An 18,164-nucleotide genomic window follows, 5' to 3' on the forward strand; every position below is an offset into this window, starting at 1 on the left:
CTTTCATGCTTGGCTCTTGCATTATAATGCTGTGGAATAAGATTGAATCTGTGCTACTTGTGGTATTTAAAACTAGATTTAAGAACAACAGTGGGCATGTCTACACAAGAGACATTTACTGCAGAGCTGCATAATTAACTCTGCAGTAAATGTCTGTGTGTCTACATGTGCAGCCCTATTAGGCCACAGGAAACGAACCCCGCAGCAGGTCAGTACTTGTAAATACAGGTACTATCCAGCTGTAGTTCCCATGCACAATGCATGTGCAGACACTGACCTGGCTGGCTGGAGCATGAGGATGCTTCAGTGTGGGGGCTGCCTGCTGGTTAGCCCCCTGCGGGAGCACCTTATACCTCAGCCAGCCCCTCTACAGCAGTGAGCCGAGTCGAAGCAGCCATGGGCTGGCAGGCTGAGTGCCCCAGATCGCCTGCCAGCCGAGCTGCTCTGTCCTGGTTCAACATGCTGTGGTCCCGAGTGCATGATGTGCGCCAGAGCCTATTGCTGCGTATTAATATGCATGTGTAGATGTGCCCAGGTGACAGGTTCTAAAAGGCACAAACTTCTACTGGTAGTGAAGTGACTGCCAAGGGTACTTAAGTGACTTCTAAGTCAAGTCCCCCAGAATGCGGTATAAGTAGAATTTTTATAAGGATTAACTGAGGTACAAGTTGTCTTTAATATGTGATAACCAAGGTTAATCAGCATTCTAAAAATTAAGAATATTTTCCTGTTTGAAGAATTAATTACATCATATACTATCTAAATATCTATTCATACAGTTCAAAAGACTACTCTGAAAATTACTGAACTTGTCAGCACTCTACATTCACAACATATGCTGGCTAATTTTTTTTTCCAGAATGTGCAAGTATAGGACTTTATATTCTTCACTGCTAACAACATCCCACAATAAACAAACAAACAAAAAAATCACAGAGAAAGACCAATATTGTTGAAAGATTATCTGAAATGAAAGACTGCGTTCCTCAAAGAAAGCAACACACAAGTTACAGCTTGCCCCTTATAAACTGGAATTTTCTCCCTTTAGTTGAGCATTAATGACATATTGGTCTCTCCCTACTTAGAAAGCAAGATCTATAATCAATGTAGATAAAGTGCCAAGTATAACAGAAGCCTGTGAGATTTCATGCAGTTACTCAAACACAAACATCTCATCTTCATTCAAAATTCACCAAGTGCATTAGAGGCAGCACAAACACCCCAGCTCTCTGGCAGCAGATGGTACAATATTAAGCAAGGAAAAAAAAATCTTGGTAATTCCCATGCCATCATTCGAATCAAGAGCCTGCAGAATACCCACAAGATTTGTATGTGCTAGGAAAAGCTCAAATTTTCAGCACACCAAAGGTCTTAAACATGAGACGTATGCAATAGCAGGAAGGTTATGAGATTCTGCTACAGCAGTGGTTAATATCAGCATGCCAGTTGATAGCAAAAAGGCTGTGGGGTTTTTTCACTTACGTATTGTGGAAAATGCATGCCATTCTGTATTTCCCAGGGAGAACAATTACATAATGCAATAACACTGGATTAGAAACAAGTACTAACACAACACAATATACAAAGACAGCATTTTAGTTCACAACTACACTTAATATCTATTTTAAAATACATTTTCTTGTAATCCAAATCATTTAGTGAGGCAACATCTGTTATGGGATACTGTCAAGGCTGATGGCTTTGCACATTTACAAAGCCTGTTATTTTTGTATGTTTTCCAAAAAAACAGGTCTTTTCTTCTTAAAAAAAGAAGTTAGGAAGGCAGCAGCACTGCAAGCAGAAACAATCCTACAACAAACCAATCAGTGAACCAAGGCAGAAAGTATGCGATGCGAATAAAACATTTAGTCTTTTAGGGTTTGTTTTTTTTAAATAAGTAAAAAGCTTTTGCATAAAAAGCCCTTGACAGTGTCTTTAAACAAGCAGTACATTTTGAAGTCTAATGTGTTACAAGCAGATGTACACAGACAGTGGTTATTTTGCTAAAAATTAACTAGCAAACACATTAAGGACTGGAGTTAATAGCTGCCACCCAAAACAGCAGCAGCTAGCACACCTGGAGAGAGAGTGCTTCTCTATCAGTAATAAAATATTGCATTACACTGTCTATTCACACCATCACACTTTTGGACCTCACAAATTAAAAAAAAAAAGTTACACTTTTGCAATCTTGCAAGTTTGTGGTAAAAGAGGGTAAATAATTAAAAAAAACCAAAAAACAAGCTTAGGTCCATTAGCATTACTAAAAATTGTTCAAATACATTCCTTCTCTCTGCCCCTCTCAACATATACTTTAAGGGCTGGGAGGACAGACCCCATGTTACACTACCTGTAGCATGAGTTATTATTAGTCAGAATTAGATTGGTTGGTCACAAAGACAACACTAAAAGCAGTTACACATCAGGATGCGACAGTATTAACTACATCTGTTTTTAAAGGGAACCATCACCATTGCCAGTATCTTCAAGGAGTGTAGGATGAAGTACTTGCTGCTGCATCTCCCAAAAAAGGCTAAGTGTTAAGACATTATAGCTTTACCAGGTCCAAGTGTAGCTCCAAACACACTACAATGCTTAGGATGTAAAACTACCCCCAACCACCACTTCTGACTTGCACAAAGCAGTGTTATTTAAGCCATTTCTGGCCTAATAATATTCTGTATTTACACTAGGATTTAACCACATTACAGAAGAACTCAAATGCATATTAAGAGCATGTGGAATCAGACACAACCTAAATAAAACAGACTATCCAGCTACCTGTTACCACAAAAGAGTAAGTTCTGTAAACTGACTATTTCTTCAGTTTTTACACCCTTACCACAAGGGTGAGTGACAACCACCTACCCCCAGAACATGCTGGTTTCTATTCAAGATCTCACTACATTAGAACTGGCCAGTCACTTACCAAAGTTGGGGCATTCCATGCAGTTGTAGGTGCAATTTTGGGTTGCCAGTTGGAACCACCAGTTAATTTCTTTTCACCTGGCTGAGTCCAATTTACATCACTTTAAATAAACATTGAAGGAGGAAGCATTAAGAACAATGTAAGGAGCTGCAGTGTTTGACACCAACATTAGTCAGCTTTTCAGGAGAAAATCTTCAGCATTATTAATCACCACTTAAGAACTCACACAATGAAGGCAGCTGCAGGTGGTCACAAGTAGCCTTGATCTAATTAAGGGTTGTATTTAGGTCTGGTTTAGCTAATGAGCTACTTAAGCTTGACCCAAACCTCACCTACACTTTAAAGGTAACAACTCAGCTCCATTTTTGCAGGTCAAGTTTAGCTCAGGCAGAGCTGAAATTACCCAGAGACTTGGCGCACACATCCTGGACAGCCTTAACACTGCTCCACAGAAGCCCAAACTGGTTTTGCATTTCTCCCTCTCTCTCTCTCTCTATATATATATATCTTTTTAGCATCATGGTGCTAGTCTATTAACAAATTACATGCTGAACTAGCAAACAAAATATGAAATTTCAAATCTGTTTAGAATAAAACAGACAGACATCAGGAGCTAGGGGGTTTAAAGACAATTAAAGTTGCCCCATGTTGTAATCAAACTCTGGCACTGACTCCATCCCATGGCCTATGGCCAGTCCATTCTCTTTCTTCACCTGCTGGGGAGATTATAGGTTCAAAACCACTGTTAACATGCTGAAGTACTATTAGGAGCAAGTAAAGTTAAAACTCCAGAAATAAATTTGCCAAATTTGTTTAAAGGCAAATACTTACTTTTTAGTAGTCCCATTTCCAATACCCAAATCTGTCACAGAAAGAAAAGACCATTATTAAATACCTTAATCTGTTTTCATTCTTAAAAAAAAAAATTAGATCTCCAATACGTACTGCCTACAAGGTTGGCTAAAGATGAATCCAGGTCATCTGACACCAACTTGTTAGGTGGTACTTTGGCAACTGGAAGACACTGGTTTTGAGAGGCCACTGTTGGTTTTAGGAGTCCGCCTAATTCATCAAAGCCTTAAAACAACAAGCACAAAGTACAATTAATATTATTTGAGACTTCCATTGAATATAAAGTCACATTTACATTAAAGGGAGAAGGTAAGGGAGGTCCAATACAATGTAAGTAGACAGACTGATCAAGCATAGCAGAACTACAAGCAGAACTACGCTACAGAGAAGCTGCAAATGAAGCTATTTCAACCTTCAACCTCAAATAGGGGTCATCTTTGCAGCTAAAATTCAGCTGCTTTAAGGACTAATCCTGCAAGCCTGACTAGCATGAAACTCAGCCATATTGCAATGCAAATTCCAGATGTGGAAGGTCTGCAGGAAAAGGTCTAGTTTAGGAGATTAAAGCTCTACCTCTCATTTTCATAGAACTTCCTTTTTAAGAAAGGGCACAAGTCAAATGCATAAAATCTCTCATGGAGAAAAGGTTTTATTCTTGGGTGCTTAAAAGAACCAAAGGAGAGTACATCTACACATCCATTAATGAGGTTTTGCTATTGTGCCTCTTATGAGGCAGCACACAAAGGCACATTAGGCTGCTCTAATGCACATAGCAAAAGTGAACACCTTTAGTGACACTTAATGCACAATAGACTAATTCCACTGCACATTAGTGTTAGCACTTTTTGATATAAGGCTTTAATGCACAGTAGAATCGGCTACTGCGCATTGGAAGCACATGTGTAGATGTGCCCAGAAGGTACTAAAAAATAATTCTATTTCTTGTTAAAATGAGTGCGTGCTGGCATTAACAAATTTGCTATCCTGATCTTAAAACAAGTCCTGACATGAAAAAGGCAGACTATTAAAACACAAAAAATAAAAATTAAAAAGGGCAGAATAGTAATTTTAAGCTTTTGTTAGTTTATAAAACTGCCTTTTAATTTACTTAAGGTTTTGTTAGTTTATAAAACTGCCTTTTAATTTTAAGAGCACAACGCCGGGGGGTGGGGGGTGGAAACCAGCTTTCTTTCATAGCATATTAAAGCAAATCACCATACAGCATTCTGATCATTTGAGTTCAGTGGAACTAACAACATAAACAAGCCTATCCATCTCACTGAGTGAAATTACTTACATGCATATGCATTTGCAGGATCAAGGTCTAAATGAAGGAAATGACTGTTTTAGAACAAATCTGTATACAAACACTTTAAGAGGGAGATGCCTTTTAATTTACAAAAATGCAAAAAAATCCCCCCAACAAATTAAGTGAAGGATGCTGCTATTAAGTTTAAACTCAGTCTGCTTTCACCAGCTGGAATAAGGTCATAGTCTGTACTTGTTTGCATTAGCAAAGCCTACTTTCCATAGGTGTCATTTGATTAAAGCACGTTTGTTGCTTGCATTAATATTAATGAAAGCCTCTTACCACCAGAATCTACTATAACATTAGAAGATTTGTTTCCAAATACAGACTCAAAGTCAACATTAAGGCCAGCTGATGGCTGTGGCTGAGCAACAGGAGATGGAGTGAACCCTAAACAAAAAAAACAAAAGAACAAAACAGCATATTATAGCAATTACTCCATACTCTTTCCTATGGAAGACAGAGGTATGCCAAAGTGCATATTTAAAAGCTACTGTACAACCTCTAGTTGCCTGAACAACAGAATAACAAAGCAACTCATGAAAACCCAGGTTACACTCTGAAGTAGAAAGAAACACAGGGAAGGACCGCAGGAGTGATTTTCACCCCCAAATATTTTTTCTTCAGTTTTCTCCTACAGAAAGGGCAGGCCATGTCCCCAAAGTCTATGGATCCAAAAGATCCCTAGAGGCAAGGTCAGCAACATCAAGTCCTACATCTTCAGATTCAAACTCAATTTGGTGGGAATGAGGGTAGTTATGTGCAGCTCTGTCTCCCAACACTTGCTCACAATAGTATGAAGGCAACACAGTAGCCACCCAGCCCTCCAAGCTATAAGGGAAAGGGCTGGCAAAGACTCTTCTTCAAAACAATGCTTTGAACCGTTTGTCTGTAAGCTCCCTACACCATTTATCAGTTTACAGGTGAAAATCTATGAAACCTTCATTGTAATAAACCACACCATGACAGGATGTCTTACTAAACGCATGAATGCAAGGCAACCACTGCTGAAAATAGACAGTTATGATCAAGTTTGATGTCTGTTCAGTTAGTTTTGAATAGCCCCTGTAGGAAGTAATAAACCCAGCGATTAAGAAGGGGAGAGACTAGGAGCTAGAGCCAGTTTTATTACATTGCTTTGTCAGGCTACACAACTTCTTGTTTTATGCTCAAATGTAAAAAACAAGCAAAACTCCCACAAAAACACCCCCCCCCCCCCAAAAACAAACAAGAAAAAGATGCTGCTCATGTACCGGATCTTGTAGGCATTACATAATGTTAGCACAATGTTTTGAAGGCTTAATGTACTGTTAACTGCTATATAACCATTTAAAAGTTATGACCCAATTCAATACATTATGTAAAAGAACATAACATTGAACTGAGTTTTATATGAAGAATGTCTAGACTGCAACTGTTGTCATTTTATGTGGGTAACTGAAGTACTAATTCTTTTATGTGAAAGGCACCATAAAATTGTAATGTAATTAAACAGGTTCTCTTGACCACTAACATTAGCAACGCTGCTTTTTATACCAATGTGGACAGCACTACTTTTAGGAAAAGAGTATATTACTTAGCTATAAAAAAGCATTCTAGTATAAGAGTAGAAAACTCATCTTTAAGAAGTATTATTTTCTTTTTAGAACATGAACTAATTTCTGCAATAGTCACCTGGTCTCATATTTTAACTTTTTCAGCTGCTTTAAGACTCAATTTCTTTGCGACAGTCTATGGTTGGGGAGGGAGACTAGAATTTTACTCTTGAGTTCTTGTTACCGATCCAGTGAACTACTCTCCCACAGAAATAGGTCTGAAAAATGTCACTAAGGCGGAAGAAAAAACGCTCCCACAAACAACTTTGGGTATTAAAATCAATGTTTAGCATACAATTATTATATCGGGAAAATTAGAAAAAACAGAAGTCTAAGAATCAATGATTCTGCATGCATTTTCTGGATACTGTATTAAACTTCTACTCTGCAACTGATCTTTAAATTTTGACATCTATTCACAACCATTTTGATTCAGTGGACCCAAAGGTTAGTTTCTCATTTTACGAATCCTTATTTCACCAAAATGCAGCATTTTAATGTTTCAAGCAGTAATTCTCCAACTAAATATAGAATATTTACCGATAACTTGAGAGCAATAGTCTGTTAGACCAGGGGTGCTCAACCCCTGCCTTGTGGCCATAGAGCCATATCATCTGGCCTGCTGGGCTCCCCAGTGTCATAGTTAGTTGCTGGTCCCCCCACCGCCAATTTTCACAACCCAGGGGAGCCCAGCAGGCTGGAAAGCATGGCCTTGTGTGCTGTATTGGGTGTGCAGGGCCTAGTCATACCAGGGCAGCGCATAGGGGCCCAATTCCACATGCCAACCTTGTGAGAGATCCAGACTGTGGGGCCAAAAGGTTGAGCAACATTGTGTTAAGAGTTAGACCATCGGCACCAGATACAGTAGGGGCCGTCACCAATGATTGGGTACAATCTATAGGACAAAGCCCATTTCAGGAGTTGCACAAATCCAAACACATTACACTGTTGTAAAGACAACTAACTAATTAGTAACCAGACATGGTCCTTTGGGTAGATGTGATATCTTTCATTAGACCAATTAAATAGTTGGAAAAATTGTTCTTTGCAAGCTTTTGGGCACAAACGCCCTTCTTCAGGCACAGAGTCTGTTGGGGTGTGTGTGTGTGTGTGTGTGTGTGTGCGCGCGCGCTTGCGCTTTCCTGGGTAGAAGAGAAGCCAACACACAAAATGCAGGTTTTTATTCTACCTGGGAAAGCAAAACCTTTAGTTGGTCTAGTAAAAGATATCATATCCCAAAGAACCTTGTCTGCCTATGTCCTTAGACCCATACAGCTACAACCAACAACCCTAATTAGTAAAATCAGGAATTTCATACAAGAGATGTCCAGTACATTCACCTATCACAGACCCTACAACAAAGAACGAAAGCAATGGAGAACACCAGGAACAGGTGGAGGGGGCCTCTTTGGAATACCTTCCTCATCTCAGAGTCTGGGTATAGGTTAAGAAAACATATTAACAGACACGTGCAGAGCAGTGTTGCAGCTGCTTTTCACAGGAAACCATTTAGTGTAGCAGGTTGCAGTGGCATGTGCATTAGAAAAGTGCCCTTGAATACTGTGTTATAAATTAATGGTTATTTTGAGCATTAATTTAAATACAAATTAAAAACAACAAGGTCTAATCTAAAATAACTAATCTATCTGCAACGATGCATCTACCTTAAGCAGCGATGTATGAATCCAAATTTTTTAGCCAACATACATGAACAATGCAGTTCTATCCAAATGACGAGCCTACTAATGCTAGGCACATAACATGATGCTTCTTTGGCAAGACCCTATATCACATTACCTACCTCCAAACAGACCAGCTACAGCAGAGGGCTCATTGCAGAAATTAGAAGCATTAGGATAAGCTTGAGGACCACAAACACAATCTGATAAGGCATGTCACAAAAGCAGAAAGAGCAGAGAAAGGAGAAGGAATGTTACAGAAAGGACCAGCATATGCTATTTATTTCCTACACCAAATACTCTGAACTGAAATTAAGAATGAATTTATGTATGCTGTAACCATACAATGGAACCAGAAGAGTCAGCCTAGTACATCAAACACATTCAAAAGGGATACTTATGTTCTAGGTAACATAACATAAGGGAAAGACTTGCAAAATTACAACTATAAAAGAAAGTTAAAACACCCCCAACCAAATGCCACATTTTACACTCTTGGAAGATACTAATGAGTGCAAAGCTAGAGGCATTTTTCCTTGTACCTGAAGTATAATGATACAGGCCAAGAGTGGATTCATTATTTGCTGCCACAAATGGATTTGGTTCAGTAAATGGACTGAAATGACCTAAAGAACCAGAAAGAGTTATTTTAAATCCACATTCCATAGTCACAGTTGCTCACTTACGTTACCACAAGTGAGATAATGCTAACATTTTTAAACATCATTTCTAAAGAATTATAATTTTGTTTTAAGTATACATGATCTAGCCCAGTGGCTAATAAAAGAACTTAAGTGCCATACTGGGTCACACCAATAGTCCATCTAACCCAATACCCCATCTTAGCCAGTGGCAGAAGTGGATGCTTTACAGGGAGGGCACTTAACCTGCATCTCTAGATTCAATACCCTTCCTGGCACCCACCATCTATTAGTTTCCAACCATTCTGTTCAATAGGTCATCCATGAATTTGTCCGGTCCCTTTTTTAACCTGGCTATGCTATCTGTAGGGCCCTACTGGATTCACGGTGGAAGTGGGCTGCACTGTGGCTCTTTTCATCTTGAAGGTTCCCCATGTACCCTCTGCTGCTGATGGGTGGAGGTGTCTCACTTACGGCTAACTCTTAAATTAGCAGGGAAGCAAAAACCAGTTTTAAACATGGCCGCATTTTTGCTTCTCAGGCTGTCTGAGTTGAGGAGCACAGACGTAAGTGGAGGCAGCACCAACAGTGGTTCTCAACCTGAGGTGCCACCACGTTCAGAGAGTAGTGAAGCACAATGAGACCAACCTAGCCTAAGGCTCATAATTTATCAGACTTTTCCTGCCCAAAATTAGCTTCCAGTAAGCTTAGACTGCACAAGTATGGGTCTGCCAGTCTAGCCAGACTTTCCAAGGGAAAAAGACAAAAAAACCCACAAAACGAAGTGTAACTAATTTATTTTACAGTGAAAAATGCTATTAATTCTTCACATTGAGAATTAATCCAATTACTGTATACTTAGGATTTACTACAACAGTCATAATGTTTCCAGAGACTGCTATTTCTTTATAATGGTCTCAAGTCGACCATTATAAAAAATGCCCAAGAGCTGTGTGTTAGTGAAGAAGAGTTTTTCATCACCACAATACATGTAGCTTCTGGTCAGCTCCACTAACACGAATATTGTTTACAACAATGGATTCTTAAGTAGAGGCCACAAGCCCCCACGATTATTCAGATTAAACAGTCTTCCTAGCACAAAATAATGAAAGAAAAGCAATGTTTTCATCTATTCCTCATCCTTATTCCCCCTAGGAACTTTATGAAATATGTTTCTCAGCCTTTTGGTTCAGACCAAGGGTAATGAAGCCTGAAATAAGCACAAGCACATTTGAACACATACTTCTGTCTACAATTGTAAAAAACATCGAAAAGTTAACCACCATGCCACTTCAATGCATTATCTATTATAAACTGGGCAAATGTAATCAAATTGCCAAATAAAGTATCAAGTCACATAAAAAAGTCTTTTTCCAGGGAGAGGGAAGGAATAAAAAATAAAAATCACACAACTTTTGTACAGATTTTAAGATATTTCATAAACTGAATTAGAGAGCTAGTTAGTTAAAAGGTACTTTACCAACAAACATTTCATGTGTGGGTGTCCTAGTCGTGAAAGTAGGTACGTCAGAAGATACAACAGAGAGATGAATAGCATCGTTAGTTTTTGTGAGGAAAGGATTTAGGCTGGGAATGGCATCATCAACAGCATCAACAGTAGCAGAGAAAGGATCTGTGCAATCCCAGAAAGCAATAGAGAAATAAGAAAGTGTAACTGATTTAGTAATAAGTGAGTTGAAAAACAGGAGAGGTAAAGAGTTCACATTATTTAATTACAAGAATTAAAAGATATGGAAGAGTCAAATAGGGCACAGGAAGTACAGTTCTGAACAAAAAGTTCTGGAAACACATCTGAGCCAATAACCCAGGGAGCCCAAGCCCATGAACTCAGGCTTGACAAGCTATTTGTAATCTTGGGAAAAATTCCTTTTACGAACAGGAAAATGTAACTTCTTTTTTTAAATGTTTAAAGCAATAAGCAAGTACATGGATAATGTGGTTATTTTCATCCACAGATCCCAAAGTACTTTATTAAGAAGAGGCCACTTCATTATCCACCCCTTTTAAACATGATCAATATTTGCTTTGCTCATCTGTATCATCATGTCTGATGTGTGAATCATGAGCTGTCAAAAAGAGCATAGAGCACCCTGCTCTTGAATTATATTCCTTGATACTATTATACAAATCCAAATCAGTGGAAGTTGTCCTATATTACTGTTTGTATTGTCCTAGTGCCTAGACTTTCTGGTTACTATTTTAAGCAATGTAGATATAAATGAGTACCTGAATGAAAGCTGTAAGAGTGTGTATGGTCTGTGCCCCCCCCCTCCCTTTCCTGCCCAAATTCTGGGGCTTTCACAAGTCTTGCTGAAGGACATGCAGGCTGATTTCTTCTATGGGGATTGCAAATCAAATCCAAAACCAAAAGTATGAGAAAATTAAATTAAATTTACAAAAAAATCAAGTACTGAGCATGAATTTGACCTCTAAATTCACAGTTTTCTGCCAATACTACTTGAGATTAAGGCATTAGCTTTCCCTCTCATGTTAGCCCTGAGCTATGTGGAATTTCATGCCTATATTCTTTTCAGGCATTTAGAAGCCACACAGAATTTGGATTCAAATTTAAAATTATTACACAAAAAAGCAGGCATGCTTTTCTCCCAGGTTAGGTATGGCTCAATTCCTAGAATGAGTAGAAATAGCTTAAGATGTTTGACATGGCTTTTAATACAGGATAAACACTATTAAATAGTGCCATAAGCTTATTTTGAAAGGGTAATAGGAATCTTGTGTTCTTAAGCTTTACCTACATTTTGTGATAACACTACAGTCTCAAATACTAGTGTATTCTATACACTGCAATTAATTCCTATGCAAACTTTTTGCAGTTCTTGTCTGTGATGGGTGTTACATCAGGAAAATTTGTGCTCTGGCATACAATGAAAATAGTGTAAACTAGATTTTCTATTGCCATCTTGCCCTTCCTCAATTCTTGTGGTAGTCATCTTCTGTCTGCATTTCCTTCCCTTGTAATTAACAGAAAAATAGGTACATTTAGGACAGCCTATGATTAACTCCAAGTTCATGGAAATGTTTATATGCACTTTTGCATTTAGACTTCTAATATGTATAAATTAATTTGGAAAATAATATGCCCCAATCTAACATAGCAAGGGGGAGTCCTTTATGGCTATTCAAATAATTGTTGATATTTGAGCTGTGTACATGCTGTTTAATTTAGATAAAAGACCTAAAACTGCACTGAAGGAAGTGTTGATTAGTTTTGTATTGCTTTGAAGTTATGATCCACACCAGTTTCTATTACTCTATAAAAATGGACCAAGAAGGATAATTAACACTTAATACCATCTGTTCCCAGAATGCTTTCAGACTGCATTAATGTTATCCCACAAATTATGGGCATCACTGTCAAGATACCAGTGAAGTCCTTCATACCCCTCTTGGCTGCTCTTTTAAAATACTCCTATCTAAATATATTTTTTCAGTTTAGATTCTACCCACTCCAGCCCACTTGCTAATCCCAGTTGAAGCATTACTGGTTTGTTCAAATGTTTGACTGACTTGCTGTCTTAGTTAGCCATGTAAGTCTGAAGTCAAGCAGAAGGTATAACAGGCTGGCATGTTAGAGTAACTTATTCAGAGGCATACACTTTCATAAGTGACAGTACTTCACCAGAAGCATCTAAGTAGGCTGTTGCCTACAAAAGCTTATGCCTCTGAATGAGTTAGTCTTCACGGTGCCACCCTACATTACTTTATTGTGCTGTTTCTAATAAAAGCAACTTCCAAAAACTTGCAAGTGAATTAGCTGCACTTTATCCATCTAATTCAGCTAATTTATTTCAGCTGCAGCCAATTCATTTTAGAACCATCAAAGAAGAATCCCCTTCACAACTGCAACAACTGGTCCTTAAAGCCAAATTCTACCCTGGAACATTCACAGCTCCCTTTCATCCCAAAAGGAGCATGGAGAGTGAAGACTAAGCTTGGCATCTTACTAGGTTAAAAAATACTTAAACCAATATTTTAGTTTTTCAACCCAACTTCTCTCTTTATAAAGGAACTGCACTAATACTGCTCCAACTGCAAGGACAGACAGATGGTCTTTCCAGAGAAACTGCATTGCTAGAAGGATTGTATGCTAGTGCATGCTTTGAAGTGATTCACTGTCCTCACTTTTGATTTAAGATCTAGCCTCCTTTGCTTTAAGCAATCTAGCAAAATGTCTAGAGGTAGTGTTTAAAATATTCATGCCCTGGTACCAATACATCCATCTGTTATGTTCTAGATGAACTTTCTGGTAAAGGCTTAAAAGCTTAACTGATTTAGGAGTTTGTAAGTCCCATCTTCAGTCCAAGTTTACTCTGTCAGTTACCCCTATACTGCCATACATACCCTTTAAGTTACCATATACACCAAGTACAAACATTACTACATCAGAAATTTACCTAAGGTAGGGATGCTGTGCAGTGGTTAGAGCACATGACTGGAAATAGTCCAGGTTCCATTCTTGGCTCTGCCACTGACTTGCGGTATGACCTCAGGCAAGTCACTTTACTGCTCAGTTTTCCCATCTGTAAAATGGGGAAAATACTTCTTACCTACCTCACAAGGGTGCTGTAAGAGTTAATGTTTGTGATATCGCTTACATCTTTGGATGAAAGGTAATGCAAATATACAAGATGAATATGAAGAATTTTAGAATCATGATCCAAAAAAAACTTTGGCATCCAAACCTGAAACCTTTACAGTTATTGAAAAATCTATGATACTTAGAAAGATGGAGGACACTAAGCAAACAGATGAAGCCAATTTATGAAGGGACTTCACGATGACTAAATTTAAAGAGAGAAAACTAAGCTGAATCTAGAGATAGTGAGCAAATAAGCCTCTTTTACACAGGGTATCCAAAAATGGACTAGTCTATCATTAGAAGATCTCTGAATGATCTAGAGAAACAAAGCAGAGGAACCAGTATGTTTTTCCTCATTTCTTCTTCCAACCTAAAATATTCTGTTCACAGGATTTTGCATGTGCAGGCTGATAAGCCGTCCACAGCAGTTCTTTCCAAGAAAGACGCTTTGCTCAGTAAAGTTTACACAAAGAAATGAAAGGCAATTTAAAATTGCATTTTATAACCTACCACATCAAAAGCTGGTGAAGCACTGAGCAAGTTAACACACTTTCAGAAGCCCTTGTGAAAAAAACCCTCCCAAAACCCATGCCTGTTCTATAGTAAATATTTCCAGGAAATCACTTGAAATCGTAAGGCACTCATAGGCAAGTGTGACATGTCAAAGTTATACAGAACATGCACACATGTTGATAGGAATAGGAAATGCACTTTGTATTTTATGAAAAGTTTACTTTTGCTAGTACAAAAAATTGGCTATAAAACGCTAAAGCTCACAAAAAAAACCAACACATCAGGTAAGAGGTTCAGCAATCATATCCAATTAAAGGAAACCCACAAAACAATACTTCTGTTTTCAGTCATCCAAAAGCACATAAACAGGGTATTTTAACTCGTGTTCTGAAACCTAAGTCTCTAAATTCTTTCAGTTCAAGAGGCAATTTTATCCTGAAGGTTCACATGCGGATAGTATATGCAGGTTTAATAGACCTTTTGCTGTTTAGAACATTTGGAAGAAGTGTGCATGTTGTCACAGTTAGCTGACTGACTAGCTCACTAAATCCTGTGCATCTACACGAAGAAGAAAAAAAAAAAAACACTTAAGATTTCCTTATTGCTTAACTATAGTTCTATTAGTGGATGTCAGTGAACATGCATTTCACACCTACCAGATCTTTCATTATCAGCAAAATTTTAAAAAGCTTAAACAGCTGGTAAAGAAAAGAAATGCACACATTTAACTGTATTCAGCAAGCTGGAGAACTGGAGTCTGAACACTCTGGAAACGAGTCAAAGCTTAGTTTAATATTAAATTGCTTAACTATAGTTCTATTAGTGGATGTCAGTGAACATGCATTTCACACCTACCAGATCTTTCATTATCAGCAAAATTTTAAAAAGCTTAAACAGCTGGTAAAGAAAAGAAATGCACACATTTAACTGTATTCAGCAAGCTGGAGAACTGGAGTCTGAACACTCTGGAAACGAGTCAAAGCTTAGTTTAATATTAAATTCAACCAAACTTTTCTGCCGCTTATAGCTATTCCTTTGCTATTTATCTTCACCAATTCCGCTTCCTTTTCTTATAGCTTTCTTCATCTGTTATAGGCCATACTGTCTACTTTTCACCGTCTTTCACCTTCTATTCTCAAACTTTTCTTGGAATGGTTTTGCCAAAGGCTTTAACCAGCATCCTTCACACTATTTCAAATATGCCAGTTTTAAAAGTTTGTGCTTAAATTTAAAATATACGTCTTATAATTTGAATATCTGGCACCAAGAAAGTCTTCATAAAGCTGTTTCCCCCAAGAGATGGAAGAAATCTTTAGTCACTGCTCTTTCATCTCAAAGTCCTTTATAACCATCACCCAACCAAATCCTCTTGTTATGTTCTGCACTCTAATTTCTACTTGCATTGTCTTTTTCCTTCCCTTTCATATGCCACTTACATTTCTCCTTGCTGAGTTGATTTAAAAGCATTCCAACAAGTTTCTCTATTTTATTAATGAGAAAAAAAAATAAAAAAAAATCAGACTAGGCTGTGGGGTATGCCACTCCTGGAAGTGCAATTACACAACAGTTCGAATCTAGAGCCAATTTAGAATTCTTACCTCCCCATGTACCTCCTACTTGTGGCGTAGTGGATATAGGATGTACAGGTGGATGAAAAGTTGGCTGCATATCAAGCAGATCATTTGGCAGCTTCGATGTGCTACAGAGACAAATTAGGACAACTGTTTGAACTATATCAAATAGTTTGATACAAAAGGCAAAGGCAACATTATTGTAGATATTGTCAACTACTACAAACAGATTCATTCAACAGTAAGGGACATGATTAAACGTTTTGAACAAAAGCTCACTAAAACTTTAAAATTCTGTGGGAAATAGCCTCTGGATGCTACACTAAGCTAGTCTCTCTGCCATGACACCCCTGCCCTCCCCCACCTTGGGCCGCTCCAAAGCAGATGAACCTGGTGGGTCTGACCAACTATTCTTCCACCCTCTTCAGATCCCGATATCAAGTTATAGACATGGTACACCTGTACATCATTGATTGCAGCTTCCAAAATACCCTAACTAACTACAGGTTGCTTGTGGCAGTTCTAAAATGTGGGCAGGAACTAGGCTGGCACAGAACCCATCCTTGATTATAAAGCTACAGACGGCTCTGAATTCCACTCCCACCAGGGACCTGAACTTCCTGGGGCACAGCTGAGAATCTGGATCAGGGATCTAGCACTCATTAAGGAACTTTAAAAAGTTTCAGTAAATACTCTGCCCAGAAGTATACTAGCATCAGCAGTGCTGCTGTCTAAAAAGCAATCTAAACTATTAATTAAAAACAGAAACGAAGGCCAAGCAGCAACTCACTGAGGGAAGAAGAAAGCCTCTCAATATTAGATAGAAATGGAGGGAAGGAACTCACAGAAACTGTATTTAAAAAGACAAGTAAATGCTTTCAACAGAGCAAAACAGATTTTACATTTAGACCTTTGCAAAACAAAGTAAAAAGTCTTGGAGGGACGCAGAAGGGCACACTGAGGTATGTGGGTGTATTTTGTTTTGCAATTACTTAACAAATATTATTTATTCCTTTAAAACGTTTGCAAGGAATACAGGGGAACAGAGTAACTTGAAACTTTGAACAACAAATAAAATCACTTAAATTTGTTACATGCGAATAGTTACGTTGTGCTACATACACATTTGTGGGGTTTTTTCACCCAGTTATAAGCAAAAAAGGTTCACTTTCCAGATTAAAAAAACTCTATACATATGGTATTAACACCAAAAAAAATTAATTTCCTGTGAATTGAACTGGTCTACCACAACAGTCCTGTAACAGTGATTATAAAGGTCCTTCCCTGTGTAATTTTTAATGTATACTGAAATGTAGTGTATCAGCAGGTTTTGTAGTTTGGTAAGAATAGTGCTGGTTACAAACAAAACGCTAAATTTAGAGTCCCCGAAATATTCACAGCTTCCAGTGATCTCCACTAACCTATCCATGCGTATGAGTGCAGATTTATCTCTGGCCATTAAGCGGAGCTATCAATTACAGACTTTTTTGGGATCTCTCATCAGCCTACCAGTATACTGGCACTGACCCAGAGAATCAGCCTACTGCTCCCTGTTGACCAGGAAAAACATCAAAAGGAAAAGAAAAAACTGAGAAGAGATGAGAAAACAAGCAAGATTTGACTCGGGAGCTATTTCTGTGTATGCGTGTGTGCTCTCCCTCTGCAATGGAGAAAGGAAAGACACTACAGAACCATTTTGTTATCTACATTTTAAAAATTAAATACAAGCCAAAATAGATTACATCATTTATAACTTTTCAACTGCATTAGTCTCTTCCAAGCATAGCATTTCTGACTACTCGAATAGCTTTGTGAAATTTCTGGGTTTCCGAGAACTGACTAAGTGTGCAAATATTAGGTATCCATACAATACAACTACATCTAGTTATTCTAAATGCCTTGGCTTTAGCAAGCTACAGAAGTCCCACACATTTACATTTCTACCTACAACCCTTACAGTTAGTGACAGACTTCAACTGTTGTTTTCTGCAACTTGAAATGTACTGTTTGATTTTTCATTTCATCCAGGAAGCGCGCACACCAACTGCTGAAACTTCCTTAGTCTGATGAAGGGTTTTTAAACCAGAAAGCTTGCTTAATAACTATTCTCCAACTATTTGGGTTGGTCTAACAAAAGATATCAAATTCACCCAAGGAACCTTGTCTGTTTGATATATGCATTTACTATATTGTTGGTGTCCCATAAATAGTATCCTATAAATTGTTATCTACTAGGAAACAAGTCCATCACAAGGCAGACCATTTTTGAAGGTCAGTAAATACTGGAAAGGAAGTGTACAAGTTCCTATGCGAGCTCCACAAGGACAGTTTATTGGATTCAAGTCCAAAATGAAAATGCTTTTGGAAGACTATTCCCTACTTTCCACTTTAGTGCTACACAATATGACAATTAATTTGATTTTTCTGTGTAAAGTAAGTTCAGAACTAAACAGC

General features: G+C 38.1%; 1 protein-coding gene across 26 annotated transcripts in view; it reads right to left on the bottom strand.

Annotated features, from left to right (window-relative positions):
- The window catches only part of PICALM (phosphatidylinositol binding clathrin assembly protein), a 100,805-nt gene that overhangs the window by 19,386 nt on the left and 63,255 nt on the right, over window positions 1–18,164 (bottom strand). For 3 of the 26 annotated variants that reach the window (XM_025193622.1, XM_025193619.1, XM_025193624.1), the window contains 10 exons: window positions 15,738–15,838; window positions 15,576–15,620; window positions 10,486–10,638; window positions 8,907–8,990; window positions 8,487–8,567; window positions 5,079–5,105; window positions 3,875–4,006; window positions 3,761–3,791; window positions 2,930–3,029; window positions 1,483–1,506 (listed from right to left, as the gene is read on the bottom strand). In XM_025193622.1, the coding sequence (XP_025049407.1) occupies window positions 1,483–1,506; window positions 2,930–3,029; window positions 3,761–3,791; window positions 3,875–4,006; window positions 5,079–5,105; window positions 8,487–8,567; window positions 8,907–8,990; window positions 10,486–10,638; window positions 15,576–15,620; window positions 15,738–15,838 (778 nt within the window). Of the gene's footprint in view, window positions 1–1,482; window positions 1,507–2,929; window positions 3,030–3,760; window positions 3,792–3,874; window positions 4,007–5,078; window positions 5,106–5,372; window positions 5,481–8,486; window positions 8,568–8,906; window positions 8,991–10,485; window positions 10,639–15,575; window positions 15,621–15,737; window positions 15,839–18,164 lie in introns of all 26 variants that reach the window. The other 23 variants (XM_006037198.2, XM_025193632.1, XM_006037200.2 and 20 more) reach the window with 21 other exon arrangements.

This window comes from Alligator sinensis, unplaced genomic scaffold, assembly GCF_000455745.1.
Source record: "Alligator sinensis unplaced genomic scaffold, ASM45574v1 scaffold523_1, whole genome shotgun sequence".
NCBI classification, from domain to species: domain Eukaryota; kingdom Metazoa; phylum Chordata; order Crocodylia; family Alligatoridae; genus Alligator; species Alligator sinensis.